Genomic DNA, 23,198 nt, shown 5'->3' on the forward strand with positions numbered 1-23,198 from the left:
GGGGGGGGGGGGGGGGTGCATATGATTGAGGTGTATAAAATTGAGGGGTATAGATTGGATAGACAGGAAGGAACTTTTCCCCTTGGTGGAAGGGTCAATAACCAGGGGCCATAGATTTAAGGTAAGGGGCAGGAGTTTGAGGGGATGTGAGGAAGAATTTTTTCACCCAGAGGGTGGTGGGAATCTGGAACTCTCTGCCTGAAAGGATGATAGAGGCAGAAACCCTCATAACATTTAAGTATTTGGATGCGCACTTGCAATGCCATGGCAACAAGGTTATGGGCCTAGTGCTGGAAAATGGGATTAGAATAGTTAGGTACTTGTTTGACTGGCGCAGACTCGATGGGCCGAAGGGCCTTTTTCTGTGCTGTAGACCTCGGACTTTGTTTCATGATCTTCATGGAACAAAGATCAACAAAATGCTAGGTTTTAAGTAAAGTGAGAAGATTCATTAAAAACTCAGGTTTAAAAATAAGTTATACATTTATATCCAAAGGGAAAAACAAACTTTATTTTGATACAGCAGACTATCTTAAGCTTCTGCACAGCTAAGAGTAGGCAGTCAGCCCGTGACTTAAAGCCTGTCAGCACTGCTGTGAAATCAGACCGGGGGGGGGGGGGGGGGGGGGGGGGGGGGGGGGCTAAAAAAAGAGCACTGATTCTTCCAATTGTTTAATGCTATCACAATAAATTCTTTTTATTGATTCATGGGATGCTGGCTGGACCAGCATTTATTGCCCATCTCTAAGGTGGTGGTGAGCTGCCTTCTTGAACCTGAAGCTGCAGTCCATGTGGTGTAGGAACACCCACAGTGCTGATAGGGAAGGAGATCCAGGATTTTGACCCAGCAACGGTGGAGGAAAGGCAATACATTTCCAAGTCAGGATGGTGAGTGGCTTGGAGGGGAACTTCCAGTGGTGCTGTTCCCATCTATCTGCTGCCCTTGTCCTTCTAGATGGTAGTGGTTATGGGTTTGGAAGGTGCTGTCAAAAGGAGCCTTGATGGAATTCCTGTAGTGCATCTTGTCGATGGTACACACTGCTGCTACTGTGCCTCGGTGGTGGAGGGAGTGAATGTTTGTGGAGCCGATCAAGTGGGCTGCTTTGTCCTGGTTGGTGTCAAGCTTCTCAAGTGTTGTGGGAGCTGCCCTCATCCAGGCAAGTGGGGAGTATTCCATCACACTCCTGACTTGTGCCTTGTAGATGGTGGACAGGTTTTGGGGAGTCAGGAGGCGAGTTACTTGCCACACGATTCCTAGCCTCTGACCTGTTCTTGTAGACACAGTATTTATATGGCCAGTTCAGTTGATAGTGGAGGATTCAGTGATGGTAATGCCATTGAACATGAAGGGGCGATGGTTGGACTCGTTGTTGGAGATGGTTGTTGCCTGACACTTGTGTGGCACGAATATTACTTGCCACTTGTCAACCCAAACCTGGATACTATCCAGGTCTTGCTGCATTTGGACATGGACTGCTTCAGTATTTGAGTCGTCGCAAATAGTACTGAACACTGTGCAATCGTCAGCGAACATCCCCACTTCTGACCTTATGATGGAAGGAAGGTCATTGATGAAGCAGCTGAAGATGGTTGGACCTAGGACACTACCCTGAGGAACTCCAGCAGTGATGTCCTAGAGCTGAGATGATGGACCTCCAACGACAAAAGGCTTTGTGCTAGTTATGACTCCAGAAAGCAGCTAGGATTCCCACTGGTTCCAGTTTTGCTAGGGCTCCTTGACACCACACTGTCAAATGCCGCCTTGATGTCAAGGGCAGTCACTCTCACCTCACCTTGGGAGTTCAGCTCTTTCGTCCACGTTTGAACAAACGCTGTAATGAAGTCAAGAGCTGAGTGGCCCTGGTGGAACCCAAACTGATCAAGTTATTAAGCAAGTGCTGCTTGATAGCACTATTGATGACCCTTTCCATCATTTTATTGACGATCGAGAGGAGACTGATGGGGCAGTAATTGGTTGGGTTGGACTTGTCCTGCTCTTTGTGTACAGGACATACCTGGGCAATTTTCCACATAGCTGGGTAGATGCCAGTGCTGTAGCTGTACTGGAACAGTTTGGCTAGGGGCCCGGCAAATTCTGGAGCACAAGTCTTCAGTACGATTGCCAGAATATTGTCAGGGCCCATAAACTTTGCAGTATCTGGTGCCTTCAGTCGTTTCTTAATACACATGGAGTGAATTGAATTGGCTGAAGACTGGCACCTGTGATGGTGGGGACCTCCGGAGGAGGCTGAGATGGATTGCCCACTCAGCACTTCTGGCTGAAGATTGTCGCAAATGTTTCAGCCTTACCTTTTGTGCTGCTGTGCTGGGCTCCTCCATCATTGAGGATGGGGATATTTGTGAAGCCTCCTCATCCAGTGAGTTAAATGTCCTAGAATGCCCTCCTGCACTTTTCATTGAAGCGGGGTTGATCCCCTGGCTTGATGGTAATGGTAAAGTGTGGGATATGCCAGGGCATGAGATGGTGCTCAAGGACAATGCTGCTGCTTATGGCCCACAGTGCCTCATGGATGCCCATTCTTGAGTTGCTAGATCTGTTTGAAACGTATCCTATTTAGCATGGTGGTTGTGCTACACAACACGATGGAGGGTATCCTCAATGTGAAGGCGGGACTTCATCTCCACAACGACTGTGCGGTGGTCACTCCTACCAATACTGTCATAGACAGATGCATCTATGGCAGGCAGGTTGGTGAGAATGAGGTCAAGTATGTTTTTCCCTCTTGTTGGTTTCCCCCTCCACTTGCCGTAGAACTTGAATGGAGTTAAAGATGATACAAACACACATCCCTATACTAAATTCCCTACAACATAAAAAAGACAAACTCACCGACTATTTTTCATAAGTGTGTCCAAATCATCACCATAAGTGTCTTTATCGGCGTTCTTGGTTGGTCTGTACACGTTTTGGGCCATATCTTTGCCAGCTCTCCAGGGCTGATCGTAAACATTGTAAAGCTCATCCTCACCTCCTGCGAAGCCACTGTCCATCCCCTGGCAACATAAAACAAGTCTCAATCCAAATGAATTCTCAGCAGTATTTGTGAAATTTTTAACTGAAAATTAATCTTGTTGCTGCTCATTTCATGTATATTTAAATAATGCAGTTTTGGGTTTACCTGATTTATTTCACTAATCTCTACCAGATTGTTTGAACCTGAAAACTAAAAACTGATTAAAAAAAAACGGATACAGCCCATTTGGCCCAACAAGTCTGTGCCAATGTATACACTCCCCTCTCAGGATTAGATGAAAAACGGTGGGAAAACCCAACAGCATCTATTCCTTTCTGCCTCATGTATTTATCCATCTTCCCATTATCTATGCTGATTACATCATGTGGTAGCAAAGTCCTCATTTTCTGGGTAAAGAAGTTTCTCCTGAATTCCCTATTGGATTTATTAAACACTATCTCAGTTACAGCCCTTAGCTTTGGGCTTCCTCATTAATTGGAAACATTTTTTCTATATCAAACTCCTTCATAGTTTTGAAGACATCTATTAGGTTACCCCGTAGCCTTCTCTGATCTGGAGAAAAGAGCCCATCTTGATCAATTTTTCCCTGATAGCTACAACTCAAGTTCTGGCATCACCCTTGGGGAATTTTTTGAGTCTTCAAACCAGAACTACACACACTACTCATGTGGTCTATTCAAGGCTCAATACAACAAAAGTTCTATGAATGATGACAAGATAGTTCAAAGATGAAATTGAAAGAGATTGAGGAACATTCTAAAACTGAGTGCACAACAGAAATCAAAGCAAAAACAAAAAGTACTGAATTATACTGCCAAAACATTAGAGTACAAGTCAGCAGTCATCACACTTGAACTGTATGTTCATATGTTTAGATCATATTTTTCCACACAAGGATACTTGAAGCAGAGACAGAATGTTGATCCTGAGCATAAGAGAATTGAGTTACAACAAAAGAAACAAGCTTTTTAAGTGATAAGGAGGCAATGATAAGATCGTACTTCAAACTAAAACAGCTATGACAATGGGAACAGAACAGTACATTAAAGAGGAGTTCCAAAGTTTCATCTATTTCAGTTCATTCTTTTTGTAATGGAAAAGGGGTAAGACTAATAATGGATATGTGAAACATTATGCATCTAAAATGTGGGTTGAGTTCGGAGTATTTTTTCCTGTATAACACCGGGGTAAAGTACTGATGATGGTGGTAGGATTGGGAGCAATCTGAGAAGGCAAAGAAAGAGCATCATGCATATTAGCACACTGCAGTGTATTGGCTTAAATGTGATTCTTTTGCCCCTATGGTCTACTGATCAAGGGACAACACTTGCTTTTTGCTTTCACTGCTACATCAGTCTAATAATAACAAATTGTATTCATGTAACACTTAATAAAATATCCCAACATGCTTCATAGGGACATTATAAATAAAATATGACACTGCAGTACTTAGGAGGTATTGGGGCAGATGATCAAAAACTTGATCAAAGAGGTAGATTTTAAGGAATGAGAAAGGAGGAAAGCGAGATGGAGATGTTTACTGAGAGAATTCCAGAGCTTAGGTCCTAACCAACTGCAGGCACAGCCACCAATGGTAAAGCAATTAAAATCAAGGATGTACAGGAGGCTGGAATTAGAGAGCGGAGATATCTCAGAGGGTTGTGAGGCTGGAGAAGATTACAGAGATACGAAGGGGCCGGGCCATGGAGGGATTTGAAAACAAGGATGAGAATTTTAAGATCAAGGAGTTGTTTAACCAGGACCCAGTGTAGGTCAGTGAGCACAGGCATAATGGGTGAATGGTATTTGATCTGAGTTAGGATATGGGCAGCAGAGTTTTGGATGACCTAAAGTTTATGGAGGGTGGAATGTAGGAGGCCAGCCAGGATTGTGTTAGGAGCAAGTCTGGAGGTAACAAAGGCAAGGCTGAGAATTTCTGCAGCATAACAGCTGAGGTAGGGGTGGAGAGGGGTGATGTTAGAGAGGCAGAAATTGGCAGTCTCTGTGACAGCACAGCTACGTGGTTGAAAGCTAATCTCAGGGTCAAACATGATACCAAGGTTGTGAACAATCTGGCTCAGTATCAGACAGCTGCCAGGTAAAGGGATGGAGGAAAGGATCAGGTGGCTCTTCACAGATTCGTTGGATTATGTTCCATATTTGCTAGGTTGAATATCTAATTCTCATGCTATGATCCTTCTGATGGCATGGTGTAAAGCTGAAGAGAAACTTGGCCAACTGGGGAAAACAAATAAGAGCACCAGGTAATTTTCTGAACAACCACACATTGAGGAATGAGGCAGATAACTGCGGAAATCGCTAGTTGACATTTTTTTGTAATGGCCATTTTAGTTTACCTTATTCTGGTTAAAAAGTCTTTGGTCATACTGTATTTCAGTTGATGCACGTTGATTTGGTACACCCAAGGCAATCAATTCGCTGATGTCTCGGTCCTGATCCCTTTGCAGCTTGGACCTGATATTTAAACAAGTGGAATTACTTATGCAGCAGAACTCATTTGCCACTGTGAAATCAGTGCAGTGGGTAGAAATGTTAGAAAGTTTCATTCTCCCTCATTAAGGATTTCTGAAATATGCTGAACTTCACTCAACTAAAATGTAAAACATTAGCACAAACCTATCCACAATTATACCAATTGGCTTTAAAGATAAACTTTCTTTGCTTCAAACAGCTTTTGCTATTGTCACCTTTTGTTCAGTGTTAACACTATCCTCTTGAAGCCAAATTGTTGTGGGTTCAAGGCCCATTCCAGAGACTTGAGCACAAAATCCATGCCGACACTTCAGTGCAGCATTGAAAGGATATTATTTTAATAAAAGAGCTGACTTTCAGATGAAGCATTGGGTTCGGCCTGCTCAACAAGAAAGATATACCACACCAGTATTTTAAAGAGAAGTCTCCTCCTGGTTTGTTGGCCAATATTCATCCCACAAACATCAGCATCAAAATATTAACTGGTCATTTTTTCTTAGTGCAGTTTGTGGGACCTTGCTGTGTGCAAATAGACTGCTGTATTTCCCTACAAACTTCCAAAACAGCAGTGACTACACTTCAAAAACAATTCCTTGAATGTATCTTCAAGTGCTCTGGCATGTCCTGAGGATGTGAAAAGGTACTATGTAATTGAAAGTTTTTCTAAAAAAAAAAGTGACAAGCTCTAGACCAAAGATAGAGAAGAAGCTATCACAATGTCACCTTAATACAGCACGATATGATACAACACTCAAATCAGTGATATTTCTCAGAGGTTCACCAAGTTGTGACCTACCTCTTATCCGGGGCTGCCCGGGCAAGATTACGGTCATGCTGTCGTTCTTTTCTTCTTTCGTGTCGAATTTCATCCCGCTCTCTGGTTTCATTTTCCTCTTCAGAGAAAAAAAATTACATTTCTTTTAAAAAGAGATTTTTTTAAAACAAATGGAAGCTACCCATTCTTGTGACTACTGTAGATCAGACTTTTGAATTTTGGATGTACTGTCTTTCATCAAGGTGCAAATTAACAGAGTTTGAGAAAGTCAGTCATTTTCTGTTTGTCATGTCCTTAAGCATTTGTATAGAGTGCCTTATTTATAATCAACTAACCCATCTGTGCAAGTGAAGCCAACTGCTATCACAATGCACTGCAATGCATACAGTAGTGGGATGTGGATTCAAATTGATCATCACTATACAACTTGGTCTAAATTGCAGTGTGGTTGTGGGTCACACCAAGCAGAGGTCAGAACGTTTTGGAAACGGGGCAAAGATGGTGGCAATAAACTCAATCCATTGTTCCACATCTCCTAGTTTTGAACAGCAGCAACTTGGGAACAGTTTGCCAGAGTGCTCTCTTCCCCATAGATGGCACTGGAAGAAAAATAAAACTGAGCTGCTTTTATTTTTAAAGTTGCATTTTCTATTTTTCGCACCGCAATCAGACTCATTTAAGGGTTTAAGCCTTGAAAGAAACAAGTTAATCAACACTGAATATGTGGTAGTCAACAATTTTGTAACAAACTGATAGAATAAGAATTTGTCACATCGAGGTGTTTTTGTCCTCAATAATGTTTTGGCATGTTCGTGAACTACATTCAACACAAGCCACTGTACTTAAAAGTAGCTCGATTTATGTGAAATGGAGGCACAGTAGGATGTTATGCAAATTTTTCTTTACAAATATCTCATACCTTTCTCTATGTGAGTCTTGATACCAGCTCTCCTCTCCCTGGCAATCTGAGCCAATTCTCGGAGCTTCTCTTCCTTCTTCTCTTTCTCCTTCTGAGCCATTTTCCTTTCAACTTGCGCTCGCATCTCTACAGCTTCACGAGCCTGTGTGCACAATGTAGGTGAGTTAGGAAGCAGAATTGTTTCTCATGACCTTCATCAAGTTAAACATGAACAAAGCAAATGGAGATGATTCAAACTAGATTGGACCTTGCAACATTTCAGGAATTCAAAAAAAATTACCTTTCTGTCTGCAATGTAGAGAGCCTCTGCAAGCTTAGCAAAGTTCTCATTGATGTGAACTGTTTGAAGTCCTCTGCCATCGGCAGCAAGACGCTTGTCCAACGGAATCGTGTAACCCTGGAACACACAACAGAAGCACATGATGAAAAGCTTTACAAATGTGCATCCAGTATCTCAATCAGAAAACATAAGGGTAGCACAAAGTTTTTTTTAATGAAAATTGGGAATGCAGGCACTGAGTCTTATGGTTGATCAGCAGCCTAGGAATCTTGATTTTCAACTCTCACGATATCTTAATGAGATCCTCCAAAACTGAAGGCCTTTTTATAAGGAACCGTATAGTTTCTCTTGAAAGACTGCATTCCAGTTGATCACCAGTGTAAACTTCATTAAGAGTTAAGCCTCTTGGGCCATTAGAAAAAAAATGCTACCAATCTGAGAGCTGACACTCGAAGAAATATAAATCTGACTTGGTTGTATTTTTAAAGTTGCACCCAAATGTACCAGATAATTTTACACAGGAGCGCAATGCTGAGAAGGATAATAAAATACTGGAATGCAAGTGTTGCACATATAGTTTGCTGAAAATAGCTTCTGTTCACTAAATGATAAAACTTGTCAAAATATTAGAGTAAGCAAATAAATCAATTTTTTTTTGATAATTGTAAGTCAATTAGCAAAGCTCTAGTTCAATATTTCAATTAATTGCTATGCTCAACTTCCTTTGCATTAGATCACATTTCAGCAGATTCAGGAACATTCATACAATACTATTTGAACATAATGACAAGAATGTTCTCCCTGGGGGCATATTTGTTTGAGAAATACATCAAATGTTCATTGTCCCTTACAGATCACGCCTCTTCCAATAAATTTTCTCAAAAAAGCAGATATGCCAAGGTTCAAATTTCCACAGCCAGAGGTGGAGTTCCACTTCCAGCTAATCAGGATGTGCCATTTAAGTATGCACCTCATGTGCAATGTTTCGCTGAGATCAGCCTAAACCAGAGAGAGTGATTGCTACGGTCAGGGACAAAACTGGATCGGGATCAACTGAAAAGAAGTGAGATGAGGGAAACGGAGAAGCAAATGTGACTGTTGCCAAGTCCCACACTGCCCTTTTCCCTCCTTGAGGAAGTTAACACTTCTTGGGCCACATTACCGCTACCACGTGTCAAACAACACCGCTGCTTTCCCACCCTCCCAAAAAATTGTCCTCAGTTTTATGAATTTTTGCAAAGGTGCTGAAGCCAGATTTATCACCTGTTCAGTTTGTAGGATGCCAACCGAGCAAATTTTATCTAAACTTGAAGCAAGTTGCAGAAAGGTCTCTACAAATGCATATGAACAAGGAGCAGGGGTAGGCGATTCAGCCCCTCAAGCCTGCTCCGCCATTTAATAAGATCATGGCTAATCTGATAATAACCCAAAATCCCACCTACGCCTGATAACCTATCACCCCCTTGCTTACCAAGAATCTATCCACTTCTGCCAGCATGTAACATCTTGAACATACCCTTAAAGATACATTTTAAAATGAAGCTTTTAACCATCTGATTTTTGATGAATAATCTTATTACTTGCAGCATACAGCATTGTTTTGCATAGAACTGAATTGGGAAATTTTTATTTTACTAAACCAACAATGCAGCCATGAATTATTTCAAACTATTCTCTGGGTTACTGGTGCTGGTAAAGTGAACATTTTATTATAATTAAACTGATGGTTACAGCATATATTTTTTTTTAAAGAGACTGCAAAAAAAATCCAGGTCTCTTTACCTTTGCGTTCTTCCAATTTGATATGCATGGAGGAATCTTCCACTCTTGCTGTTCTTTTACAGTCATCTGAAACAAAGATATGAGAAATGCTGTATTAAAGGAACCCATCAAACTCAAACAAGGAGGCTTCAGAGCACAGCTGACTTAAAAAAATAAACACTACTGTGGCAACTTTCTTAAAGGTTTCAAAATTCAGGTAGGCACAAACCAGCTTGCATTTGTGGACATCTCAAAAGTGCTTCATGTGAATTACTTTTGAATTTCAATCAATTGAAAATTGTTACGTAGGCAAATGTGTGATCGGCAAGAATGTACTAACAGTAAATCAATCACAAATTAAGTGCTTGCTTTGGTTCGGATGAGGGAATTTAGAACACCAGGAAACGTCCCAACTATTTGAATAGTACCATGCAATCTTTTACTCTGTGTAGACAGGTGGTGCCAACCCTGGTTTCATCCAAGTAATCACTGCATTGCAGTGTCAGCTTAGCACATATCCTCAGAGCAGGTTCAGTATTTTGGAATTAGGGTGACAAAAAAAAGTTCATTACCTGATCTTAGAATTTTACAGTACTGAAGGTCATTTGACCCATTTTGCTCCTCTGAAAAGCTATTCATTTAGTTCTCTCTTCCCATATCTTTGAAGTTCTATCTTTTTCAGATTTGATCTACTTGCCTGCTGAAAGCTATTATGGATTCTGTTTTCACCAGTTTTTGGTAGGACATTCTGTATTCTAATGACAGCTCTGTGATTTAATAAAAAATCTCCTAATCTGACTCTTTGGTCTTTAGATGATCTTACAACAATGCAGTCTCATTACTGGCTCACCGATTGTCATACAGCAACTCTTGTTGTAAATGTACTTTGAGAATGGGTGGCAGCTGTGATAATTAAAATAGCCTGCTCATACTCTCCAGACAAGTTGACAGTGGCCAAGGTACTGGAGGACAAATGAAAACAGTGATCACAGTGAAATCCATGATTCAAAGAGGGAGAAAGACTGATAGAAAAGCAAGTTTAAAAAAAGGCTTATGCAAAAGCAGGCAAATATTCAGGGGTTCAAAGGTCTTCATGAACCTCAGTTAACATTTGAAACCAATACGCCCTAGAATGCATGGCAACATTTGTTTCTGGGTCTCTTTCTAGGCATGTTTGATTCTACCAGTGATGATGTCTTTGATGGACAGCAGGTTGCCCAATAAATCAAAGATTTTCAACGGCAGAGCTGTGTTTTCCTTCCCTGCAGAATAATTATACTGTACAGGGATTTTATTTCTCCACTGAAAGTTGCAGGGCCGTCTGGGCTGTTAGCAATTTGCTGCTCTGATCCATCACTTCCCATTACTTAGATTTTCTGACAAACTTCACCTTGCTGCCAACAGATAACACAGCAAGTTTTAATCCATCTGCAGTAATCAAGTTTGAATGGCACCAAAGCCATAATTCTGTCGAGGGGACTTAATTCATTATTCCTAGAGCTACAGAGCCATCCAAAGTTACTACTCAATCAGGTTTTGATGAAGACACCACAGTACAGCTAGACTTAGGATTTCTGCTACTATGTTATTAAAGACAGTGTAAACACATTAGAAAAATACTCCAGTTAAGTGCTCAGCGAAATACTGGCAAGTAATATTATCTTGCATTAGTTGATAAATGTTGCCCTACCTTTCTGCTCGGTGAGTGCATGACAGGTGCGGGAGGCGATGGGGGACCTCGAGGAATCTTCTTATTAATTCTAAAAGCAAAGACGACAGAACAGGTCTGATCATAATGAACATGCCAAGAAGTAACAGCAGAGTCACAAACACATGTTGGTTTCTAATCCAAATCCAGCCCTAAAAAGAAAAATACTGCAGAAATTAATAGGATGAAAAGCTGAAAAAGCCCCTGGAGCTGGTGAGCTATATCCGAGGGTTCTATACGAGGTAACTGCAATGGTGCAATCTTCCAAAATTCCTTAGACTCTGGAACAGTCCAAATGGATTGGAAAGTAGCAGGTATGGCATCATTATTCAAGAAGAGAACAAACAAGGGACTACAGACCAGTTAGCCTGACATCAGCCATTGGAAAATTGCTGGAATTAATTGCTAAGTGGTTGCAGGGCACTTAGAAAACTACAATATGACCAGACAGAGTCAACATAGTTTTATGAAAGGAAATTTGTGTTTGACAAATCTATTAGAATTTTTTGAGAATGTAACAAGCAGACTAAATAAGAGGAAAACCAATATATATTTGGATCTTCATAAGGCATTAGATAAGGTGTCACACAGAAGGTTAAAAACAAAAAAACTGCGGATGCTGGAAATCCAAAACAAAAACAGAATTACCTGGAAAAACTCAGCAGGTCTGGCAGCATCGGCGGAGAAGAAAAGAGTTGACGTTTCGAGTCCTCATGACCCTTCGACAGAACTTGAGTTCGAGTCCAAGAGGACTCGAAACGTCAACTCTTTTCTTCTCCGCCGATGCTGCCAGACCTGCTGAGTTTTTCCAGGTAATTCTGTTTTTGTTTCACACAGAAGGTTGTTGCATAAGATAAGGGCTCATGGGGCCGGAACTAATATATTAGCATGGAAAGAGGATTGGATAAAAGGACAGAAAACAAAGCAAGTAGGAATAAATAGGCCATTTTCTGGTTGGTTATGATGTTACTCGTTGGGCACAAGGATCGGTGCTGGGGCCTCAGCTATTTACAACATATATTTTTTATTCTTTCCTGGGATGTGGGTGTCACTGGCAAGGACAGCATTTGCTGCACATCCATAATTGCCCTTAGTGACTTAGGTGAAGGGACTAAGTGCAATGTATTTGTACTGGAATGTAGTATACTTATAGTTAGTGGAAGTGGAACTGTCAAACTATCAAATTGTCCAACTGACCATATCGAAATATTGCATTGGGGCCCTTGAAAGTCCTATGCACATTCAGATTTCATGACCTTATTTTGAGTTTTACATTGGCTGTTACGAAATAGCAATTTCATTGTGAGTCACCATTGAAAGGTCTGTACACTACATTGCTATCCACTTACTTGAATCGAGGTGGTTCCATTGGGTCCTTTTGCATTTCCACCATCCTAATAACTCTCTGTTTAGCCCCCGAGTTGAAAGCGACACCTTGTTGAGAAGGAGTGTATCTGAGCACAAGGAAGAAAAATAATGTTTAACTTGCAGATATGGTTAACTTTTACATACCCGCACTACTTAATTTTTTAAAAATTAAACCCTGGAAATAGCTTCTCTTTCCATTCCTGCACTGTCACCCTAGTGCCTCCAAGGATCAATCCTTGGCCCCCAGTGATTCTTATCTGCATGTTGCCCCTCGGTGAGATCGTAAGCACAATGTCAGGTTCCACATGTGCATTGGTGACACCCAGCTCTACCTCACCGCTGCCTCTCTCAAACCCGCACTGTCACTGATTTGTCATACTACTTGTCTGACATCCAGTAACGGACGAGCAGAGTTTTCCTCCAGTCGAACATTGGGAAAACTGAGGCCATTATATTTGGTCTCTTGCCACATACTCCGTTCCTGAGCCAGCCACTCCCTGGTAGCTGTCTGAGTCTGAACCAGGCCATTAGCATCTGGGATGTCATATCTGACTCTGAGCTGAGCCCGTTACCTCCAGACTTGACCATCCCAATGCTCTGCTGGCTGGCATCTTCCACCCTACATAAACTTAAGCTGATTCAAAACTCTGCTCCCTGTACCCTAACTTGGACTAACACCCGTCCACCCATCACACTTGTCTTCACTGACCTACATCATCTCTTGATCCGGCAAGGTCCTAACTTTAAAAATTCTTATCCTTGCCTCTCCCAAACTGTGTAACCTCCTGCAGCTTGCTCCTCCATTCAATATGATCATGGCTGATCTTCTGCCTCAACTCCACTTTCCCGCCTATCTCACCCTTAAATATAGTAAACGATGGAGCATCCACAACCCTCTGGGGCAGAGAATTCCAAGGATTCACAACACTTTGCATGAAGAACTTTCTCCTTGTCTCAATCCTAAATAATTAGCCCCTTATCCAGACTGTACCCGCATGTTCTAGATTCCCCAGCCAGGGGAAACAGCATCTCAGATCCATCCTGTCATGCCCTTCAGAATCTTATGTTTGAATAAGATCACACCTCATTCTTATAAACTCCAGAGAACATAGGCCCAACTTACTCGTCCTATCATAGGATAACTCTCTCATTCCAAGAATCAATATAGTAAACTTTTGCTGTACCAACTCCAAGGCAAGTATATCCTTCCTTAAATATCTCCGCTACTAGTTCCCTCAAAAAAAAATTAATAAATTCGTAAAACATGATTTCCCTTTTGTAAAACCACATTGACTTTGATCAGACTATGATTTTCTAAGTGCATTGCTAAACCTTCCTTAATAACAGATTCCAGCAATTTTCCCAACAACTGATGTCAGACTAAACTGCCTGAAGTTCCCATTTTCTCTTTCCCTTCTTTCTTGAATTACGGTGTTACATCTCCTATCTTCCAATGTGCTGGGACCCATTCTAGAATATAGGGAATTTGGAAAATTCCCATTATCTCTGCAGCTGCCTCTTTTAGCAACCTAGGATATAGGCCACGAGGTCCTGGGGATTTGTCAGATTTTAGTCCCTTAGGTTTTTCCAATACTCTTTTCTCTTCTGATACTAAATAATCTCAAGTTCCTCACTCTTATTAGCTTCTAGGTTACTCTCTACTTCTGGTATGTAATTTGTCTTCTATTGTGAAGTTAGTCACAAAATATTTGTTCAATGTCTCTGCCACTTCTTCAATCACCCTGATAATTTCTCCTGTCTCTGCCTGTAGAGATCACTGTTTACTTCAGCTACTCTCCTTTTTATATACTTGTAAAAGCCCTCTCAATCTGTTTTTATATTCCTGGCTACTTTAATCTCATTCTATTTTTCCCTTACCAACTTTTTGGTGCCCCTTGCTGCTTTCTAAAACATTCCCATTCCTCAGACTTACTTCCATTCTTTGCTACATTATAAGCCTCTTCTTTTAATCTAATACTATCCTTAACCTCCTTAGTAAACTACAGATGGATCTTTCTTCCTGAGTTTTTGAGTTTCAATGGAATGTATTTGTGCTGAACATTTGAAATTATTTCTTTAAATGTTAACCACTGTCTATTTTTTTTGCCATGCCTTTTAGTCTATTTACCCAAACAACCCTAGCCAGTTTGCTCCTCATAACTATGTAATTAACTTTATTTAAGTTTAAGACTCTTATTTGAGACTAGAATCTGCCACTTTCAACCTTAATATAGAATTCAGTTGTACTATGATCATTTTCCCCAGAGGATCTTTCACTTTGAGATTGCTAATTAACCTTGCCTCATTGCACAACACTAGATGTAAATTAATTTTTTCCCTGGTTGGTTGCACAAGGTATTGTTCCAGGAAACTGTCACAAAAGCATACTACAAACTCATCTTCCAGACCAGCTTTGCCAAACTGATTGATCCAGTCTATATGAAGATCAAAGACCAACACAATTATTACAAACTCCAATTATTTCTTGCCTAATGCTTTGTTAGGGGGCCTATAAAACTACTACCACCAGCACCAAGGGTTTTCTGACACTTGTTATTCTTAATCTACATTCATATTAATTCTATTTCCTCTTCAGCATCCCTGATTTTAATCGCTCCACAGCAAATAACAATGCTTTCACCTACTTTGGCTCTAAACTCTGGAATTCCACCCTTAAACTCTGTCCTCCTGCAAGACACTCTGTAAAACCTAACTTTTTGACCAAGCTTTTGGTTACCTGTTCTAATCCTAGTCCAGGATTCTCTTAAAGTTAACTTGCAGGTTGAGTCGGTAGTTAGGAAGGCAAATGCAATGTTGGCATTTATTTTGAGAGGACTAGAATATAAAAGCAGGGGTGTGCTGCTGAGGCTTTATGAGGCTCTGGTCAGACCACATTTAGAATATTGTGAGCAATTTTGGGCCCCATGTCTCAGGAAGGATGTGCTGGCCCTGGAGAGGGTCCAGAGGAGGTTCACAAGAATGATCCCAGGAATGAAAGGCTTAACATTTGAGGAATGTTTCAGGACTCTGGGTCTATACTCAATGGAGTTTAGAAGGATGAGGGGGGATCTGATTGAAACTTACAGAATACTGAAAGGCCTGGATAGAGTGGACATGGGGAAGATGTTTCCATTGGTAGGAGAGACTAGGGCCTGACGGCACAACCTCAGAGTAAAGGGAAGACCTTTTAGAACAGAGATGAGGAGAAACTTCTTTAGCCAGAGAGTGGTGAATCTACGGAATTCATTGCCACAGAAGGCTGTGGAGGCCAGGTCATTGAGTGTATTGAAGACTGAGATCGATAGGTTCTTGATTGGTAAGGGGATCAAAGGTTACGGGGAGAAGGTGAGAGAATGGGATGGAGAAACTTATAAGCCGTGACTGAATGGTGGAGCAGACTTGAAGGGCCGATTGGCTTAATTTCTGCTCCTATGTCTTATGATCTTATGTCTCCTTATATAGTTACATTTTGTTTGATAACTCGCCTGTGAAACGCTTTAGAACATTTTTGCTACATTAAAGGCACTACATAAATGCAAGCTGTTGTTGGGTTTAGAGGACTGATCTAATAGAGGATTTTTAAATGATAAAGTGATTTGATAGGGCAGGTACAGAGAAATTATTTGATTTGGTGGAGGCATCCAGAACAAGGGGACAAAATCTTTAAATTATACGTAGGTCAATTAGGACTGAAATGAAATCAGGACTTGGGTAATGAAAATCTGGAACTTGTTCCCCCAAAAGCTGTGGATACTGGGTCACTTGAAATTTTCAAGACAGATTGTTTAATTTTTGTTAGGCATTGACTATCGAGGGATAGGGAACAGAAATAGAACTGAATGTAGATCTAATTCAACAGAGAAACAGGCCCATGGGGCTAGATGGACTACTCCCACTCCTAAATTCCTGCAAATCAATTTTGTAAAAAAAAAGTGTCATTAGTGAATTGGGAATTAGTTATTACCCCTTACTCCCACAGCTGAAGCTCTATGATGAGTAAAATCATTATATTAAACCGAACAAAATTTCATGTAATCTTTTTTGGTAGCAGCCAATGGTGCCAGATTGAGGGAGAAATTACATCACATCTTTTAAGAAATTTTCAACATTCATCTCCCATCAGAGTGTGGGCAGCTGATTTGGTGTCTGACTTATATCAGTGCTGGAGAGCCAATACAAGAATGGTGAACTACAAACAGTCAAGCATCTGGAGCAACAGTGGCTGTGGTCATCAGTCCAACAATATCGCAGGAGGCATCCATCTGTTGGATTTACCCCTTTTCCCTTTAGAGGGGAAAAACTCTCAAGCTTCCACTCTATCACATTTTGGTGGCTGACCTGAGCTCACTGCAACCATGCAATCAGACACCGTATCCAAGCATTGGAGAATATTACACATTAGATGCACTGATTACTTGAATACTGTGCTTATTCCAAAAGCCAATTGAGACATCCAAGACATGAATACTGCTCGAGTGGCCCTTCTAACCTGATGTACTGTGCAGGGGCTAGTTTCTCAGCTGCCCGAACAGGCATAGCTGCCGCAACCTTCTGTGAAACTTGTTTTTCAAGAGCTGAGCGTGTCTTTTCGGTCAACTGCAATGAAAATAAAGAGAATTTAGAAAGTTAATATGCATTTCTTTACCTCCAGGCTTTATGTGGTCAATGTTCCAAACAATGCAGACAATTCTACCTCCAATTTTCATTCTCAAGGACTAATGGGCTATTTCACCTGTGGCAAAGTCAACCGTCAACCCGTTTTAATCTTAAAATTGAGGTGTTAGAAATATAAACTTTCACAAAGCCACAGAACATATGAACCATTCCCAATGGTTAGAGCATAATCCTATCCACAATAAAGGAGTTTTCTTTCCCACTGCATTGACATCGTATTTTGTTTCAAAACAGACAGCACACAATCTACTGCAGCACAGGATTTACACAGTAGTACTAAAATGTATTCATGCTGATGTTAAAAGCCTATTTTTTCCTCCAATTCTACCATCACAGAGTTTTTGATAGGCCTCCCACACCTCACTTCAATGCCATTCATGTGTGAATCTTAACTGTTAGTATCTGTAGGCTATTTAACTACAAGGAGCATCACAGATACGCCACTCAACATCTAGAGACATACTTTACAGCACGGACCAATAGTGATCAGAATGGCAGAACAGTGATTTTTCCTTCTCTATATCTTAGTGATATAGCCAATTCTTACAACTATGATGTTATGCCAAATGAGCTTAATCAGCTCAGCACTGATGAGGGGAGTGTGGGGGGACCTGTGATTTAGATGAATGGTATGACTTAGTAGCACAGTGTGCCGCTAATTTACCAATTGAGCCATCAGAATGCCCAGGAACAAGAAAAATGTCAAGGTTTAACTCGGATATATTCTTTCCTGCATCTCACTGGGCCAATTAGCCTGGACTCAACTTCCAGTGTACGTGCAGAACATTCTTAAACACATCCAACTTATAGTACATTCACACCATTTTATATTACCAGAGAAAAAATAAAATATATAATGAAATCTCTTAAAGAACTCAATACATTTTGTAGTCCAGTGATTGAATATAGGGATGAACAGAACATTACAACTTAATATAGTATCTTTCATATAACAAAATGTCCAAAGTTCACCACACAAACAGCAATATCTTGAATAAGAAAAGGACTTGCCTTTATATAGCACCTTTCCTATCCTAGGAAATTCCAAAGTGCTCCATAGCCACTTGTTGAAATTTACTCCCTTCCTTCATTTTCACCCATTGGTATGAGAAGTTTCACTTGCCTAGATTCCACTCCTTGGACTTCCGTCCCTAAATCCTGCATCCTTCCATCTGCCTCTACTACTTTACAATCTTCCACAGCCCCAGCATTCTGGCCAAATTTTTGGACACCTCTCCTAATCTGCTCCCACCTGACATGGCACTTGTTTTCCATGTGATTATCTGTGAAGTACCACAGATTTTTCAAAAATCTTGAAAGTACTATACAAATGCAAATTATTGATTAAATAGTGAAACTTGGCAACCATCCACACACAGCAAAGTTTTACACACACCAATTGAGAGAAATGACCAGTTTAATGTACTTGGTGGAGTTAGCCATGGATGGCGCTCTTCAGACTGTGCCATGGGATCTTCAATTCTACCCAATGTCTTTCAACAGTTTGATGAACACATCGACTTTACAATGCTCAGAAATGATGGTTTGGATAGATCAGTGTACCTTCCAAATCTCCCATCAGGTCTCTCAACATTTCATATTTATTACTGACAATACTATCCCTCAAAACAGTAATACACCTCATGCCAATACATAAACACCAGAGTTATAAATAACCCACCTCCTTTATACTTTCTTCATCAGGTCTCTGCAGCTCTGGATCATCTTCATTGATGATCTCTTTAGGAATTAGGTCTGTAAACTTGCTGTAGATCACCTAGATAGGGAAAAATCATTATTTTACAAATATCACTAAAAATTATTTGAGTTGGGCTCAGGACTGCATAGCAAATATTCTCACGAAAGGTGGAACCCCACTACCCAACACTTCACAACAATTGTACAATTTAAAGATATATTGTTTGGGGCAGCATGAGAAACAGGGTGATGGAGCATTGATTTACATTACCACCTGAAATGCACTCCAGCCTGTGTTCCACTATTGAAAATGGAAGACAGGGTAATTTAACAGGTCAGTGGAGAAGAATTGGACCGATGTTGTGGTGCATGTGTACCTTGTCTTTTGACTGCCCCTGCCTAGCAATAGCGTCAAATTTGATCTTTCCCTCTGCATCCACTTGAATCGCCAGTGCATTGGACGTCTTTTTCTTACGACCCATTTCCAATGGGAATTGTGCCATGTGGACCTCTGGGAATGCACCTCCATCGCCAAAATCCTGGATAAACAACAACAAAGACCAAATCTTGATCATTAAGAGTTGCAGAACCCAAGTCATATTCAGAAGCTCTGGAGGGGCAAAGTCATACTGGTTATTTATATGTTACGTAATATAGTCAGTTTTACTGATTGTATTTATACTGACTGCTGCCATCCCTTCCCATAGTTTTGTTGGAAGGGGAACGGGAACACAATTCTCTGCACAAGACCTTGAACGGGCCTACAGGGACAACAGTAGACCTCCCTTTGCATCTAAAAGCAAAACTCTTCTGTTTAAATGTTTAAGAAAATATTTTAAAAAACATCCGACTGAGGACAGGATCAGGGAGCTGAGCCAACCTAGTGATGGGACTTTGTGACAAAGTAACAATGAGATCAATCTGCTGAACCTTGAAGGAACAGGGAGGAACAAGTGATGCTGCAAATCAGGAGTCAAAGGTCTTTGCTGCATTCTGAACAATGTAAAGTAGGAGGTATTTGGCAGTGCTGTCAAACGCATAGGGCCTTCAACTATAAACAGAAGCACTACATTTTTGTTCAGTCACAATGCCAAGCAGTGATTCTCTCAGGGACCCTCTCACATGACCTGCTACAATATACGGTATCTATTTTTCTTAACATTGCTGACACACTCAGACCCATGGAGCTTCATGTCTCTCAAATTCGTGGCGTAGCAGTGCTGCTGAGTCCACAAATGATAAGGGGACAGTTGTTTGCATGAAACCATCCAATCATAGTACACATTGTGCTCCACAGTTACCAGTCAAAAATGTTCTTGGTATTAACGCCCAGATTTTAGGCAATACAAGTATAGTGATTGGACAGCATTTCACCAAAGCCTTACAACAATGACATGGTAAAGTCAGGTCCAAGGCCACAAGATGTTGATTATAAACAAAGGACTTCCATGTTAAATTATGAAATCTAATTCTGTCCTTTCATATGATCTGTTTACAAACAAGACACATCCTGGTTAAAAAAAAAACTGCAAATGCTAGATATTTGTAATAAACTGCAGGGAAACCACAATTTGTTAGCATCCATTCTGATAAGGTCTAGAACAGAAATGCCTTTCCTCTTTAAACGCTGACAAACTTGGTGTGCATTTCCAGTACTTTAACCTTGTTCTGTGCTATTTGACGATCGCCTACTGTGCATTAGCAACTAACCCCAAAATGTGAATGGCAGATGTGTCCACAAAAGCAATTAAACATTTGACATCAATGTAAACATGCTAGCGGGAATCTACTCTGCAGCCCCCCATCGTGATAAGCTGCAGCAATTCTGAGAAAAAAACTGAACACCTACAATTCATTGAGATATTCAGTCTCCACCACAGTAGATGGTAATGCTAAAGATACAAATGAGAGTAAAGATTTACTTTCTTGCCATTAACTACATCTTCACATGAATTCACAATGCTAAATGCTATGGTTGAACATTTAAGCTTGTGATACAGAATAGATTACAAGATTTTCTAATCCAAGACACTACAGATGTTACCTCCAAGGAGCGAGGAACCCATCCTTTTCTGTGTCCATATGGTGGAGGTTCTCTCCGCGATGCCACTAATGCCGTCTGTCGAATTCGTTGGGAGCGAGCTTTTTCCTCAGCTTCCAGCTGGTCCTGGGACAGCTGGGTTGGTGCAGGCAGAAAACTTGAAAGTAAAAGACAAGAACCTTTATTTTAACCATTCCATTCAACAGGAGCAAGGCAAAGGTGCCCCGACATCTCCACAATCACCAAATTAGCAACGTAGCTGGTATATATACACAGTTAGCTTGACTGAGGAAAGGTATCATAGTGGTAATGTTTCTGGGCTAGTAATCTAAAGGCCTGGATTAATGATCTGGAGACATGAGTTCAAATTTCACCAAGACAGCTGGAGAATTTAAATTTAATTAATAATTCTGGAATAAAAAGCTAGTCTCAGTAATGGTGATCATGAAACTACAGGTTGGCTGTAAAAATGTCCTTTAAGGAAGGAAATCAGCCATCCTTACCTAGTCTGGCCTACACGAGACTCCAGGTCCTTTAACTGCAAACCACTCAGTTGTATCAGTCGCTACAGAAAAGTTAAAGGAGAATAAAACCTGACAGACCACCAAGCATTGACCTAAGCAATGGATATGACAATGGCACACCCTGTACACTTGACCCTGCAAAGTCCTCCTCACGAACATCTGGGGACTTATGCCAGAATTGGGAGAATTGTCCCACAGACTAGTCAAGCAATAGCCTGACATAGTCATACTCACTGAATAATACATTACAGCAATGTCCTAGATTCCATTACTACCATGGGACTGTCCTGCCAATGGGAAAGAGTTGAAGGCATAGTGCCTATACAGTGACAAGGGAATGGCCCCAGGAGTCTTACGTGCTGGACTTCAGGCCCCATGAAGTCACATGGGAAAGGAAGCTTCGTGCTGATTACCACCAACCATCCTCCCTCTGCTGATGAATAAATACTCCTCCACGTCAAATACCATTTGGAAGAAGCAGTGAGTATAGCAAGGACACAGAATGTACTCTGGCTGGGGGTCTTCAGTGCCCATCACCAAGAGTGGCTGGGTAGCATCACTACTGACTGAGTCCTGAAGGATATATCTGCCAGGCTGGGTCTGCAGCAGGTGTGGTAAGAAAATCAACAAATAGGTAAAAAAACCTTCTTGACCTTGTCCTCACCAATTTCAGCATCATAGAAGGTCTACAGCACAGAAAAAGGCCCTTCGGCCCATCGAGTCTGCGCCAGTCAAACAAGTACCAACTATTCTAATCCCACTTTCCAGCACTAGGCCCATAGCCTTGTATGCCATGGCATCGCATGTGCACATCCAAATACTTCTCAAGTGTCATTAGGGTTTCTGCCTCTACCACCCTTTCAGGCAGTGTCACCGATGCCTACCTGTCATCGATGCATCTGTGCATGACAGTATTGGTAAGAGTGACCACCTCACAGTCCTTGTGGAGTTGGTTGTGTCTTCATACGGAGGATACCCTCCATTGTGTTTGGTGGCACTACCACCATGCTAAATGGGATAGATCCAGCAGCATATTCCTCACTATCATTACCAGCAAGCCAGTGGACCAACCACGGTGCAATGAGGAGTGCAGGAGAGCATGCCAGGACCAGCACCAGACAGACCAAAAAATAAGATGCCAACTTGGTGAAGCTACATACAAGATAAACAATGGACGCAGCAGGTTATAAACATGCCAAGCAATCCCACAACCAACACATCTGATCTATGCTCTACAGTTCTGCCACATCCAGTGGTGAATGGTGGTGGACAATTAAACAACTAACCAGAGGAGGAGGCTCCATAAACATTCCCATTCTCATTGTTGGTGAGCCCAGCACATCACCTCAAAAAACAAGGCTGAAGCATTTGCAACCATGTTCAACCAGATGTGCCAAGTGGATGATCCATCTCTGCCCTCCTGAGATTCCCAGCATCACAGTTACCAGTCTTCAGCAAATATGATTCGCTCCATGTGATATCAAGAAATGGCTGCATGTAGCTATACCCTGGCAACAACATGGCAGTGGCACTGAAGACTTGTGCCCCAGAACCAGCCACATCCTGAGCCAAGCTGTACCAGTGCAGCTACAACAATGGTATTTAGCCCAGATATGTAGCGTTTACAAAAAGGTCAAATCCCAAGGCTTTTACTGAGCAATGACCTATTCATTGATGCACATCTTAGACACCACCAGGCTCGAGATCTCATTACAGCCTTGGCCCACATATGGACCAAAGAGCTGAATTCCAGAGGTAAGGTGACACTGACTGTCCTTGACCAAGTATAATATCAAGGAGAAAACAGAATTACCTGGAAAAACTCAGCAGGTCTGGCAGCATCGGCGGAGAAGAAAAGAGTTGACATTTCGAATCCTCATGACCCTTCAACAGAAGTTTTGCTGGGGCTCCTTGATATTATAAAAACAAAAAACTGCGGATGCTGGAAATCCAAAACAAAA

The 23,198-nt window shown here is 41.3% G+C and overlaps 1 protein-coding gene across 1 annotated transcript in view; it reads right to left on the reverse strand.

Annotated features, from left to right (window-relative positions):
• snw1 (SNW domain containing 1) overlaps positions 1-23,198 on the reverse strand; it is a 28,611-nt gene that overhangs the window by 1,681 nt on the left and 3,732 nt on the right. Inside the window, exons 2-13 of the mRNA XM_041214280.1 lie at positions 20,717-20,870; positions 19,050-19,211; positions 18,656-18,751; positions 16,790-16,896; positions 12,282-12,386; positions 10,915-10,984; positions 9,246-9,311; positions 7,464-7,580; positions 7,184-7,325; positions 6,286-6,382; positions 5,354-5,471; positions 2,852-3,015 (exon numbers count right to left, since the gene is read on the reverse strand). Coding sequence (XP_041070214.1) covers positions 2,852-3,015; positions 5,354-5,471; positions 6,286-6,382; positions 7,184-7,325; positions 7,464-7,580; positions 9,246-9,311; positions 10,915-10,984; positions 12,282-12,386; positions 16,790-16,896; positions 18,656-18,751; positions 19,050-19,211; positions 20,717-20,870 — 1,398 coding nt within the window. The remainder of the gene's footprint in view (positions 1-2,851; positions 3,016-5,353; positions 5,472-6,285; positions 6,383-7,183; positions 7,326-7,463; positions 7,581-9,245; positions 9,312-10,914; positions 10,985-12,281; positions 12,387-16,789; positions 16,897-18,655; positions 18,752-19,049; positions 19,212-20,716; positions 20,871-23,198) is intronic.

This window comes from Carcharodon carcharias, chromosome 20 (genome assembly GCF_017639515.1).
Source record: "Carcharodon carcharias isolate sCarCar2 chromosome 20, sCarCar2.pri, whole genome shotgun sequence".
NCBI classification, from domain to species: Eukaryota; Metazoa; Chordata; class Chondrichthyes; order Lamniformes; family Lamnidae; genus Carcharodon; species Carcharodon carcharias.